The sequence below is a fragment of the Gorilla gorilla genome, chromosome 20, assembly GCF_029281585.2.
Source record: "Gorilla gorilla gorilla isolate KB3781 chromosome 20, NHGRI_mGorGor1-v2.1_pri, whole genome shotgun sequence".
Classification (NCBI taxonomy): domain Eukaryota; kingdom Metazoa; phylum Chordata; class Mammalia; order Primates; family Hominidae; genus Gorilla; species Gorilla gorilla.
The window spans coordinates 23,578,208-23,602,116 of NC_073244.2; the positions used below are offsets into that span (position 1 = coordinate 23,578,208).

Here is a 23,909-nt window from a genome sequence, read left to right on the forward strand (position 1 = left end):
ACAAAAATAATTTTTAAAATTAGGCCAGGCACAGAGGCTCACGCCTGTAATCCCAGCACTTTGGGAAGCCGAGGCGGGCAGATCACCTGAGGTCAGAAGTTCAAGACCAGCCTGACCAACATGGAGAAACCCTGTCTCTACTAAAAATACAAAATTAGCTGGGGTGATGGTGCGTGCCTATAATCCCAGCTACTCGGGAGGCTGAGGCAGGAGAATTGCTTGAACCCAGGAGGCGGAAGTTGCAGTGAGCCAAGATTGTGCCATTGCACTCCAGCCTGGGCAACAAGAGCAAACTGTCTCAAAAAAAAAAAAAAAAAAAAAAAGGCCAGGTGCAGTGATACATACCTGTGGTCTCAGCTCCTTAAGAGACAGAAATGGGAGGCTCGCCTGAGCCTGGGGGTTGAGGTTGAGGCTGCAGTGAGCTATGGTCGCACCACTTAAACTCCAGTCTGGGCGACAGAGTGAGACCCTGTCTCCCTGTCTCAAAAAAAAAAAACAAAAAAAAAAAACAACAACAACAGGTGAGCAAGGCTCATGTGGCGACCCAGTCCGCCCCCACCAAAAGCACCCGGCTACTTCCTAGACCCCATTCTCTGTAGAGGGCCAGGTCATCTCTCTATGGGGCCCCCTCCTTATCACCTTCCTGCTTGGCTCCGTGCCCCATGATCTTGAGCTCCTCCCTGTTTCCTTGTCCCGTGACCCAAACAGCCAGCTCCTTGAGTAGTGTGACCCGCACACGGGTCCAGCCACAGCAACTGTCTGGGCTTCAAGCTCTGCCCGAGGCTTTGCAGCTGAATGGAGCCTTCTCCAAGGGAGTATCTGGGCCTCCCATGGTCAGATCCTTTTTTTTTTTTCTTGAAACAGAGTCTCGCTCTGTCGCCGAGGCTGGAGTGCAGGGGCGCAAATGCAGCTGCAGCCTCAACCTCCTGGGCTGAAGCAATCCTCCCATCTCAGCCTCCAAAGTAACTGGAACTACAGGCACCCACCACCATACCTGGCTTTTTTTTTAAAAAAATACTTTTAAGTTCTGGGATACATGTGCAGAACGTGCAGTTTCGTTACATAGGTATACACATGCCATGGTGGTTTGCTGCACCCATCAACCCGTCACCTACATTAGGTATTTCTCCTAATGTTATCCCTCTCCTAGCCCCCCACCCCCTACAGGCCCCGGTGTGTGATGTTCCCCCTCCCTGTGTCCATGTGTTCTCATTGTTCACCTCCCATTTATGAGTGAGAACATGTGGTGTTTGGTTTTCTGATCTTGTGATAGTTTGCTGAGAATGATGGTTTCCAGGTTCATCCATGTCCCTGCAAAGGACATGAACTCATCCTTTTTTATGGCTGCATAGTATTCCATAGTGTATATGTGCCACATTTTCTTAATCCAGTCTATCATTGATGGACATTTGGGTTGGTTCTGAGTCTTTGCCATTGTGAATAGTGCTGCAGTAAACATACGTGTGCATGTATCTTTATCGCAGAATGATTTATAATCCTTTGGGTATATGCCCAGTAACGGGATTGCTGCATACCTGGCTAATTTTTTAAATTTTTTCTGGATTTGGGGTTTCGCCATGTTGCCCAGGCTGGTCTTGAACTCCTGGCCTCAAGCCATCCTCCTGCCTTGGCCTCCCAAAGTGCTGAGATTACAGGCGTGACCACTGCGCCCAGCCACTCAGTTGCATTTTTAATGGGACTTCCCCGTTCAGGCTGCCCCACAAAAGCCTCCACTCAGTGGTCAGCCAGTGTCTTAATCTGTTCGGGCTACTGTCACAGAATATGGTTACGCATTGCTTAACTATGGGAGAAATGCGTCATTGGGTGATATTGTGGTCACACGAACATCCTAGAATGAACTTACACAAACCTAGATGATATAACCTACTACACACTTCGTCTGTAGGTCTTTAGTAGGTTATATACTACTAATAGGTGTGTTAATATATAACCACTAATAGGCTATACCTATACAAATAGATGTAGCTGGCCAGGTGCGGTGGCTCACGCCTGTAATCCCAGCACTTTGGGAGGCCGAGGCGGGTGGATCATCTGAGGTCGGGAGTTCAAGACCAGCCTGGCCCCGAACTCTGGTGAAACCCTGTCTCTATTTGAAAATGCAAAAATTAGTCGGGCATGGTGGCTCGCGCCTGTAGTCCCAGTTACTCTGGAGGCTGAGGCAGGAGGATAGCCTGAACCTGGGAGGTGGAGGTTGCAGTGAGCTGAGATTATGCCACTGCACTCCAGCCTGGGCAACAGAGTGAGACTCGATCTCAAAAAAAGCAAAAACAAATAGGTATAACCCATTACTTCTAGGCTACAAACCTGTACAGCATGTTACTGTACTGAATACTGTGGGCAGTTGTAACACAATGGTAAATATTTGTGTATCTAAACATAGGCCAGGCCTGGTGGCTCATTCCTGTAATCCTAGCACTTTGCAAGGCCTAGGCAGGAAAATCGCTTGAACTCAGGAGGTCGAGGCCGCAGTGAGCCAAGATCACACCACCGCACTCCAGCCTGGGCGACAGACCAAAATTCTGTCTCTAAATAGATAGATAGGCTGGTTACTTTGGCTCACACCTGTAATCTCAACACTTTGAGAGGCCAAAGTATGCAGATTGCTTGAGCCCAGGAGTTTGAGACTGGCCTGGGCAACACAGTGAAACCTCTTCTCTACAAGAAAATAAGCCAGGTGTGCTGACACGTGCCTGTAGTCTCAGCTACCTGGGAGCTTGAGGCGGGAGGATCACCTTGAGCTCTGGAGGTTGAGGCTGCAGTGAGCCATGATCATGCCACTGCACTCTAGCCTGGGCGACAGAGTGAGACCCTGTCTCAAAAAAACAGATTGGATGGATGGGGCTGGGCACGATGGCTCACGCCTGTAATCCCATCACTTTGGGAGGCTGAGGCGGGTGGATCACCTGAGGTTGGGAGTTCGAGACCAGCCTGACCAACATGGAGAAACCCCATCTCTACTAAAAATACAAAATTAGCCGGGTGTGGTGTTGCGTGCCTGTAATCCCAGCTATTCGGGATGCTGAGGCAGGGGAATCACTTGAGCCCGGGAGGAGGAGGTTGTGGTGAGCTGAGATCGCGCCATTGCACTCCAGCCTGGGCAACAGGAGTGAAACTCTGTCTCAAAAAAAAAAAAGAAAAAAATGATTGGATGGATGGATGGATGGGTGGATGGATGGATGCATGGATGGAAATATAGAAACAGTACAGTAAGAGTACAGTATTATAATCTTATGGGACCACCGTCATATATGTGGTCCATCGTTGATGGTCATTGCTGTGCAGTGCATGACTGTACCATGTAGACCAGGTGGCTGAAACAACAAATATATTCTCACAGTTCTGAAAGTGAGAAGTCCAAGGTCAAGGCTCTGGCAGATTTGGTGTCAGGTGAAGGCCCTCTTCTTGGTTCATTGATGGTGTTTTCTCCCATGTCCTCACACGGTGGAAGGAGTGAGGGTACTCTCTGGGGTTCTCTTCTATAAGGGCACTAATCCCATTCATGAGGGCCCCATGTAAGTGACCTCATCACCTCCCAAAGACCTCACCTCCTCAACCTATCACCTTAGGGTTAGATTTCTTTTTTTTTTTTTTTGACATGAAGTTCACTCTTATTGCCCAGGCTGGAGTGCAATGGCGCGATCTCGGCTCACCGCAACCTCCACCTCCCGGGTTCAAGCGCTTCTCCTGCCTCAGCCTCCTGAGTAGCTGGGATTACAGGCATGTACCACCATGCCCGGCTAATTTTGTATTTTTAGTACAGACAGGGTTTCTCCATATTGGTCAGGCTGGTCTCAAACTCCTGACCTCAGGTGATCCGCCCGCCTCGGCCTCCCAAAGTGCGGGGATTACAGGCGTGAGCCACCGTGCCTGGCCAGGGTTAGATTTCAACCTATAAAGTTTGTTGGGGGCCAGGCATGGTGACTCAAGCCTGTAATCCCAGCACTTTGGGAGGCCGAGGCAAGGAGATCACTTGGGGCCAGGAGTTCGAGACCAGCCTGGCCAACATGGTAAAACCCCATCTCTACTAAAAATACCAAAAATTAGCCGAGCGCAGTGGCACACACCTGTAATCCCAGCTACTCAGGAGGCTGAAGCACGAGAATCACTTGAACCCAGGAGGTGGAGGTTGCAGTGAGCCGAGATCACACCATTGCACTCCAGCCTGGGCAACAGAGCAAGACCCTGTCTCAGAAAAAAAAAAAAAATTATGTGAGGGACACAGACATGAAGTCCATAACAACCAGTATCCATCCCCTTGTGGAATGAGGCCTTCAGGAAGATCCTGTCTCTCTGTGTCATTGTGTCTCCGGTTTCCGCCTCCCTGGTGTGCTTGGCCACCACCTACCCCACCCCCTACAATGGGACCTTGGCAATGGCCTTGTCACTTCCTTCACACTGTGGCCTCGCTCTCTCCTATCCTCCCTGGGCGGCGCAGCCTCTCAAATGGGAGCATCACTGCTGCCAAACTTTCCACGTGTGACTGCAGGGCGTGCCCCCTGCCCCTGTGCCCTCCCCTTGCCATGTCACCTCTTCCCCAAACCTAGCGGTCACAAGGACTGGGACAGTGGAACACCAGGCCCCAGGACCAGCTCTGCCGCCTCTCTCTCATCTACAAGGCCTTACAGCCCGCATCCTGCTGGCCTCACCCCGTCTTCTTTCTCCCTAAATGAAAGAGCCGCCACCTTCCCCCAGCTACCACCTCTTCTCAGCTTCTCTGTCCTGCCCCAGGCACCTTCCCTGCCTCAAGTTCCCCCAGGGCTCCGTCTTAACCACTCTGGAGCAGTAAGTCCCTCATGGGAAGGGGGCACCCCAGGAATCTGGACAGAGTGTAGGTGTCCCCCATCTTCATCCAGGTGATGGTTACATGGAAGGCCCCAGAGGGGACCCTTGCACACTCCCTGCACTGCACACACTTCCCTGTATGTGTGGACTCCTCAGTACAGAGCAAAAAGATTGTCCTGTGAAAAAGGAATGAAACATTGATTACAGGTGAGCCACCGTGCCTGTCATCACAGCCCTTTGGGAGGCCGAGGTGGAAGGATCGCTTGAGGCCGGAAGTTCAAGACCAGCCTGGGCAACTTAGAGAGATGTGGTCTCTACAAAAAATTTTAAAAATTAGCCAAGCATGGTGGCATGCACCTGTGGCCCCAGCTACTTGGGAGGCTGAGGCAGGAGGATTGCTTGAGCCCACGACGTCGAGGCTTGCAGTGAGCTATGATTACACCACTGGGCGACAGCAAGACCCTGCCTCTTAAAAAAAAAAGAAAGAAAGAAAAAAGCGGCAACCAGACACAACAGGCCATAAGTGTATGACCTCATTGACCTGAGATACCCAGAACAGGCAAATCCATAGAGACAGGAAGCAGATTGGTGGTTGTCAGGGACTAGGGGAGGGAAATGGGGAGGGACTGCTGATGGGGACAGTCTCCTTTTCGGGGGATCAGAATGTTCTGGAACCAGGTAAAGGCGATGGCTGCACAACATTGTGAATGTACTAAATGCCACTGAATTGTACACTTTAAGAAGGTTAATTGTATGTCATGTTTTATGCCAATTTTTTTTTTATTGCTCTGAACCCACTTATCTTCCCACCAAACTTTAGGGCTCCTCAAGGGACCTTCCACATACCCTGCCTTGTGTCCAGCAGTGAGCCCAGAGTCCAGATCAGCCCAAAACTCCTGCCACAAAGAGCCCGATAGGCAATATTTGCACCTTCGCAGACTAGATGGTAGTCTCTGTTGCAACACAATTGAATGAGCCTGGCATGTACCGATAAAACTTCATTGATGGACACTGAAATGTGAAGAGGTTTTTCACGTCAGGGAATATTCTTCTTTGGGTTTTTGTTTGTTTGTTTGTTTCTTGTTTCACCATTTACAAATGTGAAAACCATTCTTGGCTCGCAGGCAATTAAAAAAACAAGCATCAGACCAGATTTGGCCCACAGGGTGTGGTTTACCCTATCAGATGAATGGTTACAACTGAAAAGAATTCAGGCAATTGCCATTTTTAATGTCAGAGACTTAAAACTTGAACACCGGCCAGACATGATGGCTCATGCCTGTAATCCCAGTACTTTGGGAGGCCAAGGCGGGCAGATCACCTGAGGTCAGGAGTTCGAGACCAGCCTGGACAACATGGGAAAACCCCGTCTCTACTAAAAATGCAAAAGTTAGCCAGGCGTGGTGGTGCACACCTGTAATCCCAGCTACCTGGGAAGGTGAGGCACGAGAATCGCTTGAACCCGGGAGGTGGAGATTGCCGTGAGCTGAGATCGTGCCATTGTACCCCAGCCTGGCAACAGAACAAGACTCTGTTTCAAAAAAAAAAACAAACAAACAAACTTGAGCACCACACACAACCTCAGACACAGAGATAAAGAGTGAAATGTTGGAATGGGCCTTGGCTATACACCTCTGTATTTTCCAGGTCTTATCTGGGCTTCTAAGTGACTTATAGCCTACTCTCTTGGGGACAAGTGAGTGTCCTCAAAGCCGAGAAGGAGGGAGGCCCAGGGCTCCAGGCTGAGGCCTATAGAAGCTCCAAACTCGCTGGAGCCCATTATCCTTAGCAAACTAACACAGGAACAGAACACCTAATATTGCATGTTCTCACTTTCAAGTGGGAGCTAAATGGTGAGAACACATGGACACACAGAGGGGAAGAGCAGACAGTGGGGCCTCCTGGAGGGTGGGAGGAGGGAGAGGAGCAGAAAAAATACTATTGGGGCCAGGCACGGTGGCTCACGCCTGTAAATCCCAGCACTTTGAGAGGCCGGGGCAGGCGGATCATGAGGTCAAGAGATCGAGACCATCCTGGCCAATGTGGTGAAACCCCGTCTCTACTACAAATACAAAAATTAGCTGGGCATGGTGGCACGTGCCTGTATTCCCAGCTATTTGGGAGGCTGAGGCAGGAGAATCGCTTGAACCTGGGAGGTGGAGGTTGCAGTGAGCCGAGATCGTGCCACTGCACCCCCAGCCTGGGCAACAGGGCAAGACTCTGTCTCAAAATAAAGAAGAAAAGAAAAAGAAAAAATAACTGTTGGATACTAGGCTTAGTACCTGGGTGGCAAAATAATCTATACAGCAAATCCCTGTGATACAAGTTTACCTACTTAACAAACCTGCGTGTGTACCCCAAAACCTTAAAAGTTAAGGCTAGGCATGGTGGTGCATGACTGTGGTCGCAGCTACTTGGGAGGCTGAGGCAGAAGGATCCCTTGAGCCTGGGAGACAGAGGTTGCAGTGAGCCGAGATCATGCCACTACACTCCAGCCTGGGCAACAGAACGAGACCCCATCTCAAAAATAATATTAAAAGGTTAAAAAATAAAGTTTATTTAGACAACAAATAAAATAATGTTTTTGCAAATTATGTCACAATCTGGAAAATATTAATTAAATAAACCGAGTCTAGGCATGATGGCTCATGCCTGTAATTCCAGCACTTTGGGAGACCGAGGTGGGTGGATCACTTAAGCTCAGGAGTTCCAGACCAGCCTGGGCAACATGGCAAAACCCCATCTCTACAAAAAATTAGCCAGGCGTGGTGGTGCATGCCTGTGGTCCCAGCTGCTCAGGAGGCTGAGACAGGCAGATCGCTTCAGCCTGGGAGGCAGAGGTTGCAGTGAGCCAAGATCGCAACACTGCACTCCAGCCTGGGTGACATTGTGTGACCCTGTCTCAAACAAAAAAAAAAAGAGTGAAAGAAAATGGGCTACTCTCTGCTTACTGGGTAGCCCTACTTTGCAGGAACAGTTAAAGAAAAAATAAGAGACCAGGGGTGGTGGCTCACGCCTGTAATCCCAGCACTTTGGGAAGCCAAGTTGGGCGGATTGTCTGAGCTCAGGAGTTCGAGACCAGACTGGGCAACACAGTGAAACCCCGTCTGTACTAAAAATATAAAAAATTGGCCAGGCGTGGCAGCGTGCGCCTGTAATCCCAGCCACTTGGGAGGCTGAGCCAGGAGAATCGCTTGAACTCGGGAGACAGTGGTTGCAGTGAGCTGAGATCGCACCCCTGCACTCCAGCCAAGGCAACAGAGCGAGACTCCATCTCAAAAAAAAAAAAAGAAAGAAAGAAAAAGAAAAAATAGAGACTGGGCACAGTGACTCATGAACTTTGGGAGGCTGAGGCAGGCAGATTGCCTGAACTCAGGAGTTCTAGGTCAGCCTGGACAACATGGTGAAACCCCGTCTCTACTAAAATACAAAAATTAGCCAGCATGGTAGCGCGCATCTGTAGTCCCAGCTACTCAGGAGGCTGAGGCATGAGAATTGCTTGAACCCGGGAGGCAGAGGTTGCAGTGAGCCAAGATTGTGCCACTTCACTCCAGCCCAGGTGACAGAGCAAGACTGTCTCCAAGAGAAAAAATAGATAAATTGAACAATACAAAATATAAAAGCACAGTGTAAAATGAGAGGAAAAAAAAAGAAAAAGAAATTCCACCCTCCTGATCTGAAACCTGCTTTTGATTTCCTTGCAGGCTTTTGGAAACGCCAAGACAGCCCACAACAACAACTCCAGCCGGTTTGGGAAATTCATCCAAGTCAGCTACCTAGAGAGTGGCATCGTGAGAGGGTGAGGTGTCCCTGGGGTCCCCACTGGTGGGAGCTGGCCCCATGCCCTGTTGCTTCCTGACACACACATGGGAGTGAGATGTGGAGATCATGGCTGTGTGGATGTTTATGCTTTGTACAGGAGAGTGAGTGTGATTTTTAAGTCTTTGAGGTGAAGGTCTGGAACAGTAGGTTGAAGTAGGAAATGTGGGCAGGGGCTGGGGGACGTGGCTAGAGGTAGTGGGCTTTACCGAGAACAGGCAAGGACAGCCTAGCCCATTTCCTGTCTTGATAAAGTTTCTAATTTGGTAGGTCTTGGGGGTGTCACAGGCAGTGGGGATGCGGACTCTGGCCTTTGCCAAACATGTGCCCCTTTAGCCAGAAAATGACAGGTACAGAGCAGCAAAGTGAGGTTGGTCGCGCATGGAAATACTGAAGGGTGGGTGGGTGGATGGACTCATGAGGGGATGGATGGATGGATGGATGATGGATGGATGGATGGATGGATGGATGGATGGTTAGACAGACAGATGGATTCATGGGTGAATGGATTTGCACGTAGATGGATGGACAGATTTATGGATGGATGGATGGATGGATTCATGCATGGATGGCTGAATGGATGGATAGATGAATTCTTGGGTGAATGGATTCATGAGTGGATGGATGAATAGATTCATGAATGGGTGGGTGGGTGGGTGGATGGATGGATGGATCGATGGATGGATGGATTGATGGATTGATTCATGGGGGAGTAGATTCATGGGTGGATGGATGCATTCATGAGTGGATCTACCCATACACTCATGAATCCATCCATCACGGGTGGATGGGTAGATTCATGGGTAGGTGAATGAATAAATGGGTAGATTCATATAATGAATGGGTGGATGGATAGATTCATGGATGGATGGTTGGATGGATGGGTGGGTGGATGGATTTATGGGTGAGTGGATTCACAGGTGGCTGGATAGATGGATTCTTGGGTGGATGGATTTACAAGTGAATGGATAGAATCATAGGTAGGTGGATGAATAAATGGGTAGATTTGTGGGTGTGTGGATGGGTGGATGGATGGATAGATGGATTCATGGGTGGATGGATTCATGGATGGAGAGATACATGGATTATTCATAGAGGGATGAGTAGATTCATGGGTAGGTGGATGAATAAATGGGTAGATTTGTGGATGTGTCAATTAGCGAATGGATAGATTCATGGGTAAGTTGGATGGAATTGGATGGGCTTGATCAGTGGATCCATGGATCCATTGATGGGTGGATGAGTACTTAGATGGCGTCTGAGAGGGTCCAAGGCCTGGATACTCACAGGGATCCCCCCCTAACTATAGATTCTCATGTGAGGGGCTGCTGTGTCAATGGGATTTGTAAAGGTCCCAGGATTTTGTCTGTCTGAACCTGACTGATGATCATTTCAACTGATGGTTCATATTCAAGATACAAACAGGCATATTGTTCTCCTGAACCTTCCGCCTCTAGCTTCATTCCTTTTTCCCAGTGCCCAGGCTCCAGTAGGCAGTGGTGTGGGTGAGTGGCCCTTGACAAATGTCAGGGGCTGCTCTGGCCCCTCGGCCTCAGCCCCCACAAGGCAGTCAGTGGCCCCCCAACTCCTACCACCTGCCCACATGGGTGTACCCGGTTCATCAGAGACACCTGGAGCAGCCACTTGTCCCACCTGTCTTCCAGGCCCTGACCTCTCCATGAAGACCCCACCTTTTTCACTTCATATTTTGGGGGTTAAAATACACAACATAAGGCCAGGCGTGGTGGCTCACACCTATAATCCCAGCACTTTGGGAGGCCGAGGTGGGTGGATCACCTGAAGTCGGGAGTTCAAGACCAGCCTGTCCAACGTGGTGAAACCCCTATCTCTACTAAAAATACAAAAATTAGCCAGGCGTAATGGCAGGCGCCTGTAATCCCAGCTACTCGGGAGGCTGAAGCAGGAGAATCGCTTGAACCCAGGAGGCGGAGTTTGCAGTGAGCCAAGATCAGGCCACTGCACTCCAGCCTGGGTGACGAGCGAAAGTCCATCTCAAAAAAAAAAAAAAAAAAAAAAAAAAAACCCAACAACCAACCAAACAAAAAAATTAGCTGGGCATGGTGGTGCATGCCTGTGATCCAGAAATTACAAGTATGAGCCACTGCGCCCAGACACTATGTTTAATTTTTTTTTTTTTTTTTTGAGACAGAGTTTCGCTCTTATTGCCCAGGCTGGAGTACAATGGCGCGATCTCGGCTCACCACAACCTCTGTCTCCTGGGTTCAAGCGATTCTCCTGCCTCAGCTTCTCGAGTAGCTGGGATTACAGGCATGCGCCACCACACCCAGCTAATTTTGTATTTTTAGTAGAGATGGGGTTTCTCAATGTTGGTCAGGCTGGTCTCGAACTCCCGACCTCAGGTGATCTGCCCACCTTGGCCTCCCGAAGTGTTGGGATTACAGGCGTGAGCCACTGCGCCTGGCCATTTAATTTTTTAAGAAGCCACCATACTGTTTCCCATGGAAGCCACACCATTTTACCTTCCCACCAGCAGTGCACAAAGGTCCCCACCTCTTATCTTTGGTTTTCTTTTTCTTCCCGTGGGTCCATCTTTTGCACAATCCTGTCTGCCACATTGCAGAGATTTTGACCCACAGGAAGAATTCAGGGTACCTTGTTGGGAAGATGACACAGATACTGTTGCTACAGTTCCATGCCTCCCTTGGGGAGAAGCTAAGCTGCCTCCTTGTCTTGTCTGGGTGTCCAGCTGGCTCTGGACAGACACTGCAGGCTTGACCTCCGCATGGGCACTGCCCCCTTTCCGACATTATATCTGTATGCATTTCCTAGGAGGGACTGCCATAACAGTGTACGACAAACCGTATGGCTGAAGCAACAGAAATTATTCTCTTATCATCCCAGCGGCCAGAAGTCGGATATCAAGGTGTCCACAGGGCTGGTTCCTTCTGGAGTCTCTAGGGAAAGATCCTGGCTACCTCCTCCAGCTTCTGGTGGCTCCCTTGGCTCATGGCCACATTACTCCCATCTCTGCCTCTGTCTTCAGGTGGCATGTGTCTCTCCTCTTTTTTTTTTTATTTTTTTATTTTTTGGAGACAGAATCTCACCCTGTCGCCCAGGCTGGAGTGCAGTGGTACTATCTCTGCTCACTGCAACCTCCGCCTCCCAGGCTCAAGCAATTCTTGTGCCTCAGTCTCCCAAGTAGCTGGGATTATAGGAATATGCCACCACACCCAGCTAATTTTTGTATTTTTAGTAAAGACAGGGCCTCACTCTGTTGGCCAGGTTGGTCTCAAACTCCTGGGCTCAAGTGATCTGCCTGCCTCGGCCTCCCCAAGTGCTGGGATTACAGGTGTGAGCCACCACGCCCAACCCCCTCTTCTAAGGACATTTGTCATCGGATTTAGGGCCCTCCTGGATTATTGAGGATGATCCTGAGGTCTTTAACTTAATGGCCTCTGCAAAGATCCTTTTTTATGTTTTGAGACAGGGTCTTACTTTGTTGCCCAGGCTAGAGTACAATGGCATGATTATGGCTCACTGCAACCTTGAACTCCTGGAGTCAAGCGATCCTCCTGCCTCAGCCTCCTGAGTAGCTGGGACTACAGGTGCACACCACCACACCTGGCTAATTTTTTTTTTTTATTCTGTAGAGACGGGGTCCCACTATGTTGTCCAGGCTGGTCTTGAACTCCTGGCCTCAAGCGATCCTTCCACCTTGGCCCCCCAAAGCTCTGGGGATTACAGGCATGAGCCACTGCACCCAGCTCCCTTTTTCCAGATAAAGTCACATCCCCAGGTTCCGGGAGACATAACTTCCAGGGCCCACCATTGGACCAGACACCAGAAGGGCTGGCCTGGCCCAGCCCATAGCTAAATGGTTTAGCCTCCCTGACCTTCCCCAGGCTCCCATCATATTCAGGACCAGTGGCCCTCCGTGGCCAGGTCTCCCAGACCAGCTTTGGAAAGTCGTATCTGTGGCCTTGGATTCAGGAAAGGGAGTCCTGCCTCCACCCACAACCTCAGGACTGTGGCCATCCTCGCCTCAGGGAGGGAGGTGCACTTCCTATCCCAAGAATGGCCGCAGCGATCACACAAAGAGCCGGCTCAGACCGGTTCTGCTTTTGCCCACTTTCAGGCAGGTGACACTTCTCCATGCCATTCCCACCAAGGCCAAGGGTCAGGCACAGTCCAAGCCTCCCCACCCAGTTCCCCAATTTATGAGGCTGCAGCTTCCTGTGTGTTCAAGGACTCAGTGCTGGAGGAACCCTGGGTCCCTATAAGACCCCTTTTTTAGGCCCAGGCCTTGAAAATGATTGGGGAAGGGAAGGGGCCATCATCGGTCAAGCGACATTTTGATGCCAGACACCCAGTGTGCTGGCTCTGCCATCCTGCCACCATGGGGCCACGTCCTCTGCCAGACCTGCAGATGCAGCACAGGGAATCAGCCACAGGCTGAGATTGAAACATGAGTTTCCTTCTAGAAACGGACACAGCCTCCCTCCCCAGGAATGCAGGAAGGTGCTGAAACTGGTTACTAGCCCGGCAAAGGAATAGAAGGAAACACTTTTTCTCCTATTTGAAAGAAGAGAGGACCCAGGCTGGGCCATCAGAAGCCACCTGTGCATCGTGTGTGTCCCTATGTGAGCCTGCAGACAAAAGACTGCTGTCTTGGGCTGGGCGCGGTGGCTCACGCCTGTAATCCCAGCACTTTGGGGGACTGACGCGGTGGATCACCTGAGGCCAGGAGTTCAAGACCAGCCTGGCCAACATGGTGAAACCCTATCTCTACTAAAAATAACAAAATTAGCCGGGTGTGGTGGCTCATGCCTATAATCCCAGCTACTCGGGAAGCTGAGGCAGGAGAATCACTTGAACATGGGAGGCAGAGGTTGCAGTGAGCCCAGATCATGCCACTGCACCCCAGCCTGGGCGGCAGAGTGAGACTCCGTCTCAAAAAAAAAAAAAAAAAAGACTGCTGTGCTGGAGAGACAGGCATTCAGCAGACCCTGAATTGGGAACCTCGTGCTGTCCCCTGGCCCTGCCACTCCTTGGGCACCAGCTGTGTCTCCTGCATAACAGGATGGGCTCAGATGAGGGTGATCTGGAGGCCCCAGTGAGCTCACACGTCTGGTGATGGCAGACCCTGTGATAGACCGGCCCCACCAGACTCAGCCAGCCCCAGCTGGTGCGAAAGGATCCCACCAGGCCACCCTCTTCCCACAGGGGCCCTGGGCAGCACATAGTCTCACCAAGCCTTGGCTCCTTGTCCACTCCTCAGGAGCCACCGTGCCTGCCCCAGTATGGAAGAGGAGTCCCTGAGAAATACATCAAATGATGCCTAGAACATATTTTTCCTCGAAAAAACATTCACTGCCACTACTTTTAGCACTGAGAGATATTTGGGGCTGCAGAGACACCCCAGTCCCTGTGCTGGCACCCTCAGACTCAAGGTCCCACATGATGCTAGGTGCCTCCTGAGGGACCTCTGAGAACTTAATTTGGAGGAAACACTTTAACTGCTTGGCACAGAGAAAATGATTGGTAAGGCCGTGCGCAGTGGCTCATGCCTCTAATCCCAGCACTTTGGGAGGCCAAGGCGGGTGGATCACCTGAGGTCAGGAGTTCGAGACCAGCCTTGCCAACATGGTGAAACCTGTCTCTACTAAAAATACAAAAATTAACTGGGCATGGTGGTGGGCGCCTGTAATCCCAGCTACTGGAAGGCTGAGGCAGGAGAATTGCTTGAACCCAGGAGGTGGAGGTTGCAGTGAGCCGAGATCACGCCATTGCACTCCAGCCTCGGCAACGAGAGCAAAACTCCGTCTCAAAAAAAAAAAAAAAAAGAAAGAAAATGATCAATAAACGGCAGAACACCAGACCATATGGATACAACCAAGTATTGATGGGTATCACAGACCCCTGTGCTTCCAAGGACACTGTGACAAAATTGGAAAGGAATCCCCAGACCCAGAGAAGGTACCTGCAAATCAGAACCAGCAGAGGACTTGCATCTAGAATATAGAAAGGGCATTTACAGCTCAATAAAAGGACCAACACCCAATAAGAAAACCACAAAAGACGTCAATATATACTTCATCAGAGAAGAGCTATGAATGGCCAGCAAGCACATGAGATGTTCAGCATCATTGGTCATCAGGGAAATGCATATCCAAACCACAGTGACAGGCTAGATGCATGGCTCACGCCTGTAATCCCAACACTTCAGGAGGCTGAGACACGTAGATCACTTGAGGCCAGGAGTTACAGACCAGCCTGGACAACATCACGAAATCCCATCTCTACAAAAACTACAAAAACTAGCCTGTAGTCCCAGCCACTCGGGAGGTTGAGGTGGGAAGATCACTTGAGCCCAGGAAGACAAGGCTGCATTGAGCCATTATCGTGCTACTGCACTCCAGCCTGCACAACAGAGCAAGATCCTGCGTCAAAACGAATGCTGGGTGCAGTGGCTCATGCCTATAATTCCAGCATATTGGGAGGCTGAGGCAGGTGGATCACCTGAGGTCAGGAGTTCGAGACCAGCCTGACCAACATGGAGAAACCCCATCTCTACTAAAAATACAAAATTAGCCAGGCATGGTGGCACATGCCTGTAATCCCAGCTACTCAGGAGGCTGAGGCAGGAGAATCGCTTGAACTCAGGAGGTGGAGGTTGCAGTGAGTAGAAATCGCGTCATTGCACTCCAGCCTGGGCAACAGAGTAAGACTCCATCGCAAAAAAAAAAAAAACCCACAAGGACGTACCACTGCTCACCCACTAGGGTGGCTAGAATAAAAAAGATAGTGAATAACAAATATTGGCCAGGCGCGGTGGCTCATGCCTGTAATCCCGCACTTGGGAGGCCAAGGCGTGCAGATCACTTGACATAGGTCAAGAGTTCGAGATCAGCCTGGCCAACATGGCAAAACCCCGCCTCTACTAAAAATACAAAAATTAGCCGGGTGGGGGTTGGCACACGCCTGTAGTTCCAACCAACCACTGTGGGGGCCGAGGCAAGAGAATCGCTTGAACCCAGGAGGCAGAGGTTGCAGTGAGCTGAGATTGTGCCGTTGTACTCCAGCCTGAACAACAGAGCGAGACTCCATCTCAAAAAAAAAAAAAACTCAATATTAACACAATACTAAAATGTAATGTTTTATTCTTTCTGTTTTTCTCTTAATGACAGAGCTGTCGTCGAGAAATATCTGCTTGAAAAGTCTCGCCTGGTGTCTCAGGAGAAGGATGAGAGGTAGGAGGACGTTTTCGCAGGAATCTCTGAATGCCACGCCATGTCTACATTTCCTCCTACAGAGGAGAGAAGCAAAGCAAACGTCCTGAGTTCGGAGGAATTCTGGGGGAGGCCGTGGAGGCTCTCACAGGAGCAGGGCCTGCCCATCCATCTTCTCCCCAGACCTGCCCCTGTGGCCTCACACTTTGTCCTCATACCTCCCAAGCCACCTTTGTGTGCCTCCCTGGAGGTTTTATCCCCAGTATGTGCTCAGATGTCTGCACAAAATATACGTAGATTGGAAACATTTCTCAAGCATGGTAGCACGTGCCTGTAGTCCCAACTATTCAGGAGGCCTAGGCGGGAGGATCGCCTGAGCCCAGGAGGTTGAGGCTGCAGTGAGCTAGACACCACACTTCAGCCTGGGCAACAGAGCAAGTCCTTGTCTCTGTTTTTGTTTGGTTGGTTGGGTTTTTTTTGGTTTGTTTGTTTGTTTTTGTTTTTGTTTGTTTGAGTCAGAGTCTTGCTGTGTCACCCAGGCTAGAGTGCAGTGGTGTGATCCCGGCTCAATGCAACCTCTGCCTCCTGGATTCAAGCGATTCTCATGCCTGAGGCGACTCTCATGCCTCAGCCTCCCGAGTAGCTGGAATTACAGGCATGCACCACCACGCCCGGCTAGAGTCCTTGTCTCTTTAAAAAAAAAAAAAAAAAAAAGCCTGGAGCAGTGGCTCACACCTGTAATCCCAGCACTTTGGGAGGCCTAAGCGGCAGGATCACATGAACCCAGGAGTTCGAGACCAGCCTGGGCAACATGGCAAAATCCCATCTCTACAAAAAAGACCAAAAAAAAAAAAAAATTAGCTGGGCATGGTGACACACACCTGTAGTCCCAGCTACTCAGGAGGCTGAGCTGGGAGGATCACTTGAACCCAGGAGGTCGAGGCTGCAGTGAGCTGTGATTGCACCACTGCACTTCAGCCTGAGTAACAGAGCAAGACCCTATCTCAAAAAAAAAAAAAAAAGAAAGAAAGAAACATTTCTGATTGACAAATAAGTGAGATGTACACCCACCCACCTCCAATCCTCCAGAAATCTACTCGCTCAAGACACTCATTTGTTTTGTTTTGTTTTTTTAAGACATAGTAAGAACTGACTTACTGTTTTAAATTTGTACATATTTGAGGTGTGCTCTCCAAAGCCGTGTTAGTAGTGGTTTGCAGAGTAGCTATTACTTGGCCTCCAAAAACAACTATTTTCCTCCCAATTTTGACCTGTAGGAACTACCATGTGTTTTATTATTTGTTACTTGGGGTCAGCGAGGAAGAGCGCCAAGAATTTCAGCTCAAGCAGCCTGAAGATTATTTCTACCTCAACCAGGTAAACAGCCTCAAGCCTGAGCCACAAACGCCACCTCTGTTCCCGGCCTCAAGCTGTTTATGTACAGCCGGGAAGTCAGAGGCAGCCTGCCCTGGCCCCCGAACCCGCTCCCAGAAGGCAGCATTAAAAGAACCCATTCATTCCCCTGGTCCTGGGGCCCTGCCCCACCAGCTCCAGCCAAAATCACTCTGGCACGCCACCCTTGCCGGCCCAGGAATGCCCAGAGTACCCATGCCTTTGTTTTCCAGCATAACTTGAAGATTGAAGATGGGGAGGACCTGAAGCATGACTTTGAGAGGCTCAAGCAGGCCATGGAGATGGTGGGCTTCCTCCCCGCCACCAAGAAGCAGTAAGTGTGCGGGCTCCTGGGGCCTGTCCCCCAGAGCCTACAGGGGGCGCGCATGGCCCTTACCAGTCACTCTGAGGTCTAACCTGCAACCCAGTGAAAACAGGCAGGCAGTGTCCTGAACAGTGCCGCCATAGGGAGTGTGGCCCAATAGCAGCGATCACATGAGAAGGGGCTCAAGACATTGGTCATTAGGCGATGCCAATTAAAGGTAACGTGAACATACTTAACACTGCTGAATTGTACCCTTAAAAATGGTTTGGCCAGGCTCCACGTGGCTCACTCACGCCTGTAATCCCAGCACTTTGGGAGGCCAAGGTGGAGGATTGCATGGGCCCAAGAGTTCAAGACCAGCCTGGGCAGCATAGTGAGACCTCATCTCTACAAAAAATAAATAAAATTAGCCAGGCATGGTAGTACGCACCTGTGGTCCCAGCTACTTGTGGGGCTGAGGTGGGAGGATCGCTTGGGCCTGGGAGGACAAGGCTGCAGTGAGCCACCATGATCACGCCACTGAACTAATCACGCCACTCTGGGTGACAGAGCGAGACCCAGTCTCAAAAAAAAAAGAATGCCGGGTACGGTTGTTCACACATGTAATCACAGTGCTTTGGAAGGCCAAGGCAACAGGACCACTTAAAGCCAGGAGTTCAAGGCTGTAAGTGAGCTAGGATTGTACTGCTTCATTTCAGCCTGGGCAACAGAGTAAGATCCTGTCTCTAAAAATCAAAGAAGTTAAGGTAGTGAATTTTATATTATGCTTATGTTACTACGATTTAATTATTTTTTTTTTTAGGTGGGGTCTTGCCCTTTCACCTAAGCTGGAGTGAAGTGGTGAGATCATGGCTCACTGCGGCCTCGACCTCCCCTGGTTCAGGTGATCCTCCCACCTCAGCCTCCCAAGCAGCTGGGACTACAGGCGCGTGCCACCACACCTGGACAATTTTTTGTAGAGATGGGGTTTCCTCATGTTGCCCAGGCTAATTTTGAATTCTTGGGCTCAAGCCATCCACCTGCGTAAGCCTCCCAGCATGCTGGAATTACAAACACAAGCCACCGCGCCCAGCAATTTAAATTTTTTTAAACCAGGCATGGTGGCTCATGCCTGTTATCCCAGCTACTTGGGAGGCCAAGGCAGGAAGATCGCTTGAGACCAGGAGTTGGAGACCAGCCTGGGTAACATAGCAAGACCCCATCAATTTTTTTTAAAATTATCTAGGCATGGTGGCACACACCTGTAGTCCCAGCTACTTGAGAGGCTGAGGTGGGAGGATCACTTAAGCCCAGGAGTTCACAGCTACAATGAGCTAAGATGGCACCTCTGGCCCGGGCGCAGTGGCTCACGCCTGTAATCCCAGCACTTTGGGAGGCCAAGGCAGGTGGATTGCCTGAGCTCAGGAGTTCAAGGCCAAGCTGGGCAACATGGCGAAACCCTGTCTCTACTAAAAATATGAAAAATTAGCCATGCATGATGGTGCACGCCTGTAATCCCAGCTACTCAGGAGGCTGAGGCACGAGAATCACTTAAACACAGAAGGCAGAGGCTGCCGTGAGCCGAGATTGTGCCACTGCACTCCAGCCTGGGCGACAGAGCAAGACTCTGTCTCAAGAAAAAAAAAAAAAAAAGATGGCACCTCTGAATAGCCAGTGGACTCCATCCTGGACAACATAGCCAGTGACTGGCCAGACACAAGTACCATCCCATCAAGTTCACAGACAGCGTTAGACGTCAGGACAGTGGTTCCTCTGGTGTTGGGGGGCTCTGGAATCCAGGACTTGGAATGTTCTATTTCTTGGTCTGGGGGCTAGTCAGAGGGATCCGTACACTTCTTTTTTCTTTTGTGAGACAGTTTCACTAGCCAGGCATGGTGGTACAAACCTGTAGTCCCAGCTACCCGAGAGGCTGAGATAGGAGGCTCAACTGAGCCCGGGGAGGTTGAGGCTGCAGTGAGCCGTGATCGCGCCACTGCACTCCAGCTTGGGCGACAGAGTGAGACCCTGTTTCCAAAAAAAAGAAAATAGCTGTCTAGCCAGGTGCGGTGGCTCGTGCCAATAATCCCAGCTATTCAGGAGGCCAAGACAGGAGGATCACTTGAGGCCAGGAGTTTGAGACCAGCCTGGGCAACATAGCAAGACCCCATCCCTTTAAAAATATGTTTTTAAATTAGCCAAATATGGTGGCCTGTAGTACCAGCTACTCAGGAGGCTGAGGCTGTAGAATCACTTGAGCCCAGGAGTTGGAGGTTACAGTGAGCTATGATTGTGTCACTGCACTCCAACCTAGGCGATAGAGCCAGATCAAATCCAGGAAAAAGATAACTGTCTGCAAAGTCACATTCCACAGAGGCCATCCTCAACAGAGGCCTTAGACATTTTTCAAATTTCATGCGTTCCGACCAGAATTTGCTGGTTTTATGGATTCAGCCCGGTTGCCTGGGAAGTATCTGCTGTCTTAGGAACGTAGAAACTGCCCAAATGTGAGTGCCTTTTCTTTCCCAGGATTTTTGCCGTCCTCTCGGCCATCCTGTACCTGGGCAACGTCACTTACAAGAAGAGAGCTACAGGCCGAGAGGAAGGGTTGGAGGTCGGGCCACCCGAGGTGCTGGACACCCTGTCGCAGCTTCTGAAGGTACTGATTGCCACCTCTGTCCCTCCTCAGGCCTGGCTCAGGGCCGCTGGCTATCTCTCAGTACGAGGGACCATACCCAGAACTTCCTACGTCAGCTGAGGTTTCATCAACCAGGACCTCACGTCTTCCGCTATCATCTCTACAGTGTTCCTTCCTCATTTCTGATGAGCTCTGTGGACAGGGGCACCTCCTCCTCCCACCCTCAAGTGAAAGCCTCTTTAAAACTACAGCTCAGGGGCCGGGTGCGGTGTCTCACCTATAATCCCAGTACTTTGGGAGGCCGAGGTGGGCGGATGACCTGAGGTCAGGGGTTCGAGATCAGATTGGCTAACATGGCAAAACCTCATCTCTACTAAAAATACAAAAAGAAATTAGCCAGTGGTGGTGGTACATGCCTATAGTCCAAGCAACTCGGGAGGCAGAGGCACGAGAATCACTTGAACCTGGGAGGCAGAGGCTGCAGTGAGCCGAGATTGCGCCACTGCACTCCAGTCTGGGCGACAGAGCGAGACTCTGTCTCAGGAAAAAAAAAAAAAAAAAAACTACAGCTTGGGGCTGGGTGCGGTGGCTCATACCTGTAATCTCAGCTACTCGGGAGACCAAGGCAGGAGGATCACTTGAGGCCAGGAGGTCCAGACTAGCCTGTACAGCATAGCATCTGTCGATCTCTACAAAAAATACAAAAATTAGCCAGGTATTGGTGGTGTGCTCCTGTAATCCCAGCTACCCAGGGGGCCAAGGCAGGAAGATTGCTTGAGCCTAGGAGTTCATTGCCGCAGTGAGCTGTGATCATGCCACTGTGCTCCAGCCTGGGTGAGTGACAGAGTAAGGCCCTGTCTCTTAAAAAACAAAAAATTCTAGTTTGATCAAGTCATTTTCTCATTGGACCTGCCATCCCCTCCTCCTCCACCGGTTCTCAGCCAGGGGCAATTCTGCCCCCAGGACACACTGGGCAATGTCTGGAGAACTTTCTGGTTGCCATACTCTGGGTTGCTCCTGGCATCTGCTAGGTAGAGGCCATGGATGCTGCCCAACACCCCACAGCGCACAGGACAGCCCCCCGATGGCAAAGAATTATCCAACCCCAAGTGCAAATGGCAGTGAGGCCGAGGAGCCCTACCCCAGTCTTTTGTTTTTTAATCCATTTATGCTTTGCGTTCCATTATTGGTACAGGAGCCCCAGCTTCTGTTGAGTTCTTGGGGATATGTGAGCATCTGCTGGGATATTTAGAGAAAGCCCCTGCCGGCCAGGCGCTGTGGCTCACGCCTGTAATCCCAGCACTTTGGGAGGCTGAGGCGGGTGGATCATGTGAGGTCAGGAGTTTGAGACCAGTTCGAGAACTTCAGGCCCCAAAGCCTGACCAATATGGAGAAACCCCATCTCTACTAAAAATACAAAAATTAACTGGGCATGGTGGCGGGCGCCTGTAGTCCCAGCTATTTGGGAGGCTGAGACAGGAGAATCACTTGAACCCAGGAGGCAGAGGTTGCAGTGAGCCAAGATTGCGCCAGTGCACTCCAGCCTGAGCAACAGAGCAAGACTCCATCTAAAAAAAAAAAAAAAAGGAGAAAGCCGCCGCTTATTCCCCACTCTTGCTGCTGGTGGGCAGAGACCACCAGCTCTGAAAGGGAGCTTGGCAGTGGGGGGAGGGATGAGCGTGTCGGCTGTCTGGGTAAGGTCTAAGCCCAGGCCCTGCGCAATGGATGGGAACCACCAGCTCCAACAGGCAAGGCGGCCACCTGGACCCGTGTCTCGCACTCACGTGAGGCCTGTACATGCACATACCCGGGCCACGGAGCATGAGCATCCGGCAAGCCCGTGCTATGTGGGAATTCTGAAACCTGCCAAGTGTAAAACAGTACATCGCAGGCCAGGTGCAGCGGCTCATGCCTATAATCCCAGCACTTTGGGAGGCCCAGGCAGGCAGATCGCCCAAGGTCAGGAGTTCGAGACCAGCCTGGCCAACATGGAGAAACCCCATCTCTACTAAAAATACAAAAATTAGCTGGGTGTGGTGGCGGGTGCCTGTAATCCCAATTACTGGGGAGGCTGAGGCAGGAGAATTGCTTGAACCCAGGAGGCAGAGGTTGCAGTGAGCCAGGATTGTGCCACTGCACTCTAGCCTGGGTGATGGAGTGAGACTCTGTCTCAAACAAACAAACAAAAAAAACCCAAAAAACCAGCACATCGCAGGTGGGTGGGTGGGCTTCAGGTCCCACTTCCAGGCCTGGCTGCTGGGGGTCCGTCTCCCGGCTGCCTCAGGCTCCGGGCGTTGCCTCAGTGATACCAGGACATGCCTGATAAGCCCTCCATCTCCCTTTTCTTTCTCCCTCTCCTTGACCTCCAAACAGGTGAAGCGAGAAATCTTGGTGGAGGTTCTGACCAAAAGAAAAACGGTGACCGTCAACGACAAGCTTATCCTTCCCTACAGCCTCAGCGAGGTGAGCTCTGCCCAGGCACTCACAGGGTGCCAGATCCCAAAAACCAAGTGGGAATGGTCTTTGGAAAGAGCCGGCATGGGTGGGCTGTTCTGTCTCCGAATGCTAGAATGGAACCTAGGCAGTGCCTCTGATTGTCATGCAAGCTTAGGTGTGGCACAAGCCAGCCTGGGAGGCAAACCATGGGCCTCAGGCCAGAACTTGAGCCACATGCATTCATCTCTGTGTTTCCAGATGTTCCGTGTGCATGCTGGTTCTCACTAGCAATGGTTGGCCAGATCCAGCCCTCCACCTGGTTTTGCTAATAAAGTTTTATTGGCACATGGCCATACCCATTCATTTACATACCACTTAAGACTGCTTTGGGGCCATAGCAGCTAAGCAGAGCAGTTGCAACAGAGAACATCAGGCCCCAAAGCCAAAAATAATGACTCCTTCATCCCTTCCAGAAAAGAATTTGCCCATCCCTAGACTCTGGAACATGACACTGACTACACTTACGTAACTCCCAGCCTGTGAGTCTCAAGCCTGTGACTCTAAACCTTGATAAGGTGCCTCCCTCTGGTCTTTGCCCCAGCCTGGATGTTTTCTCTGTGCTGTATTTCTCTTGCATTTTTACATCTCAAGAGCAGGATCACTTGCAGCTTGTTTAACAATAGGAAAGTACCTAATCACGGCGGGGATTTTTAGCCCCTCACCCGATGGGAAGCTGCTGTGGCATTTCAAACAGGCACCGGGGACATTCTGAGCCCACATGGGTCCAGGGCACCACGTGATGTTGCTGCATACCCAAGACCCGAGCAGCACTGGTGTCCCCAGAGGCTCCATGTAGAGCCAAAGGCACCACCAGGCAGGGGCTGCATTCTGTGTGGCTCCATTTCCTTGACACCCAGGAAATGCAAAACGAGGGGGACACATTCTAGATCTTGTCTGCAGCTGAATACATCTGTCAGAGCTGAGACCTGAATATGTGGGAAAAAAAGCCAATTTATTCTATATAGATTAGACCTTAAGAGCTTCTTTTTTTTTTTTTTTTTTTGAGATAGCGTCTCACTGTTGCGCAGGCTGGAGTGTAGTGGCACAATCTCAGCTCACTGCAACCTCCGCCTCCTGGGTTCAAGTGTTTTTCATGCCTCAGCCTCCTGAGTAGCTGGGATTACAGCTGTGTGCCACTAGGCCTGGCTAATTTTTTTTTTTGCATTTTTATTTATTTATTTATTTATTTATTTTTGAGACAGTTTCGCTCCTGTTGCCCAGGCTGGAGTGCAATGGCACGATCTCGGCT

General features: G+C 50.5%; 1 protein-coding gene across 2 annotated transcripts in view; it reads left to right on the plus strand.

Moving 5' to 3' along the window:
- MYO9B (myosin IXB) overlaps nucleotides 1-23,909 on the plus strand; it is a 138,026-nt gene that overhangs the window by 61,054 nt on the left and 53,063 nt on the right. For both annotated transcript variants that reach the window (XM_055372082.2, XM_055372084.1), the window contains exons 3-8: nucleotides 8,508-8,602; nucleotides 15,792-15,854; nucleotides 17,111-17,210; nucleotides 17,459-17,559; nucleotides 20,056-20,185; nucleotides 22,538-22,627. In XM_055372082.2, the coding sequence (XP_055228057.1) occupies nucleotides 8,508-8,602; nucleotides 15,792-15,854; nucleotides 17,111-17,210; nucleotides 17,459-17,559; nucleotides 20,056-20,185; nucleotides 22,538-22,627 (579 nt within the window). The remainder of the gene's footprint in view (nucleotides 1-8,507; nucleotides 8,603-15,791; nucleotides 15,855-17,110; nucleotides 17,211-17,458; nucleotides 17,560-20,055; nucleotides 20,186-22,537; nucleotides 22,628-23,909) is intronic.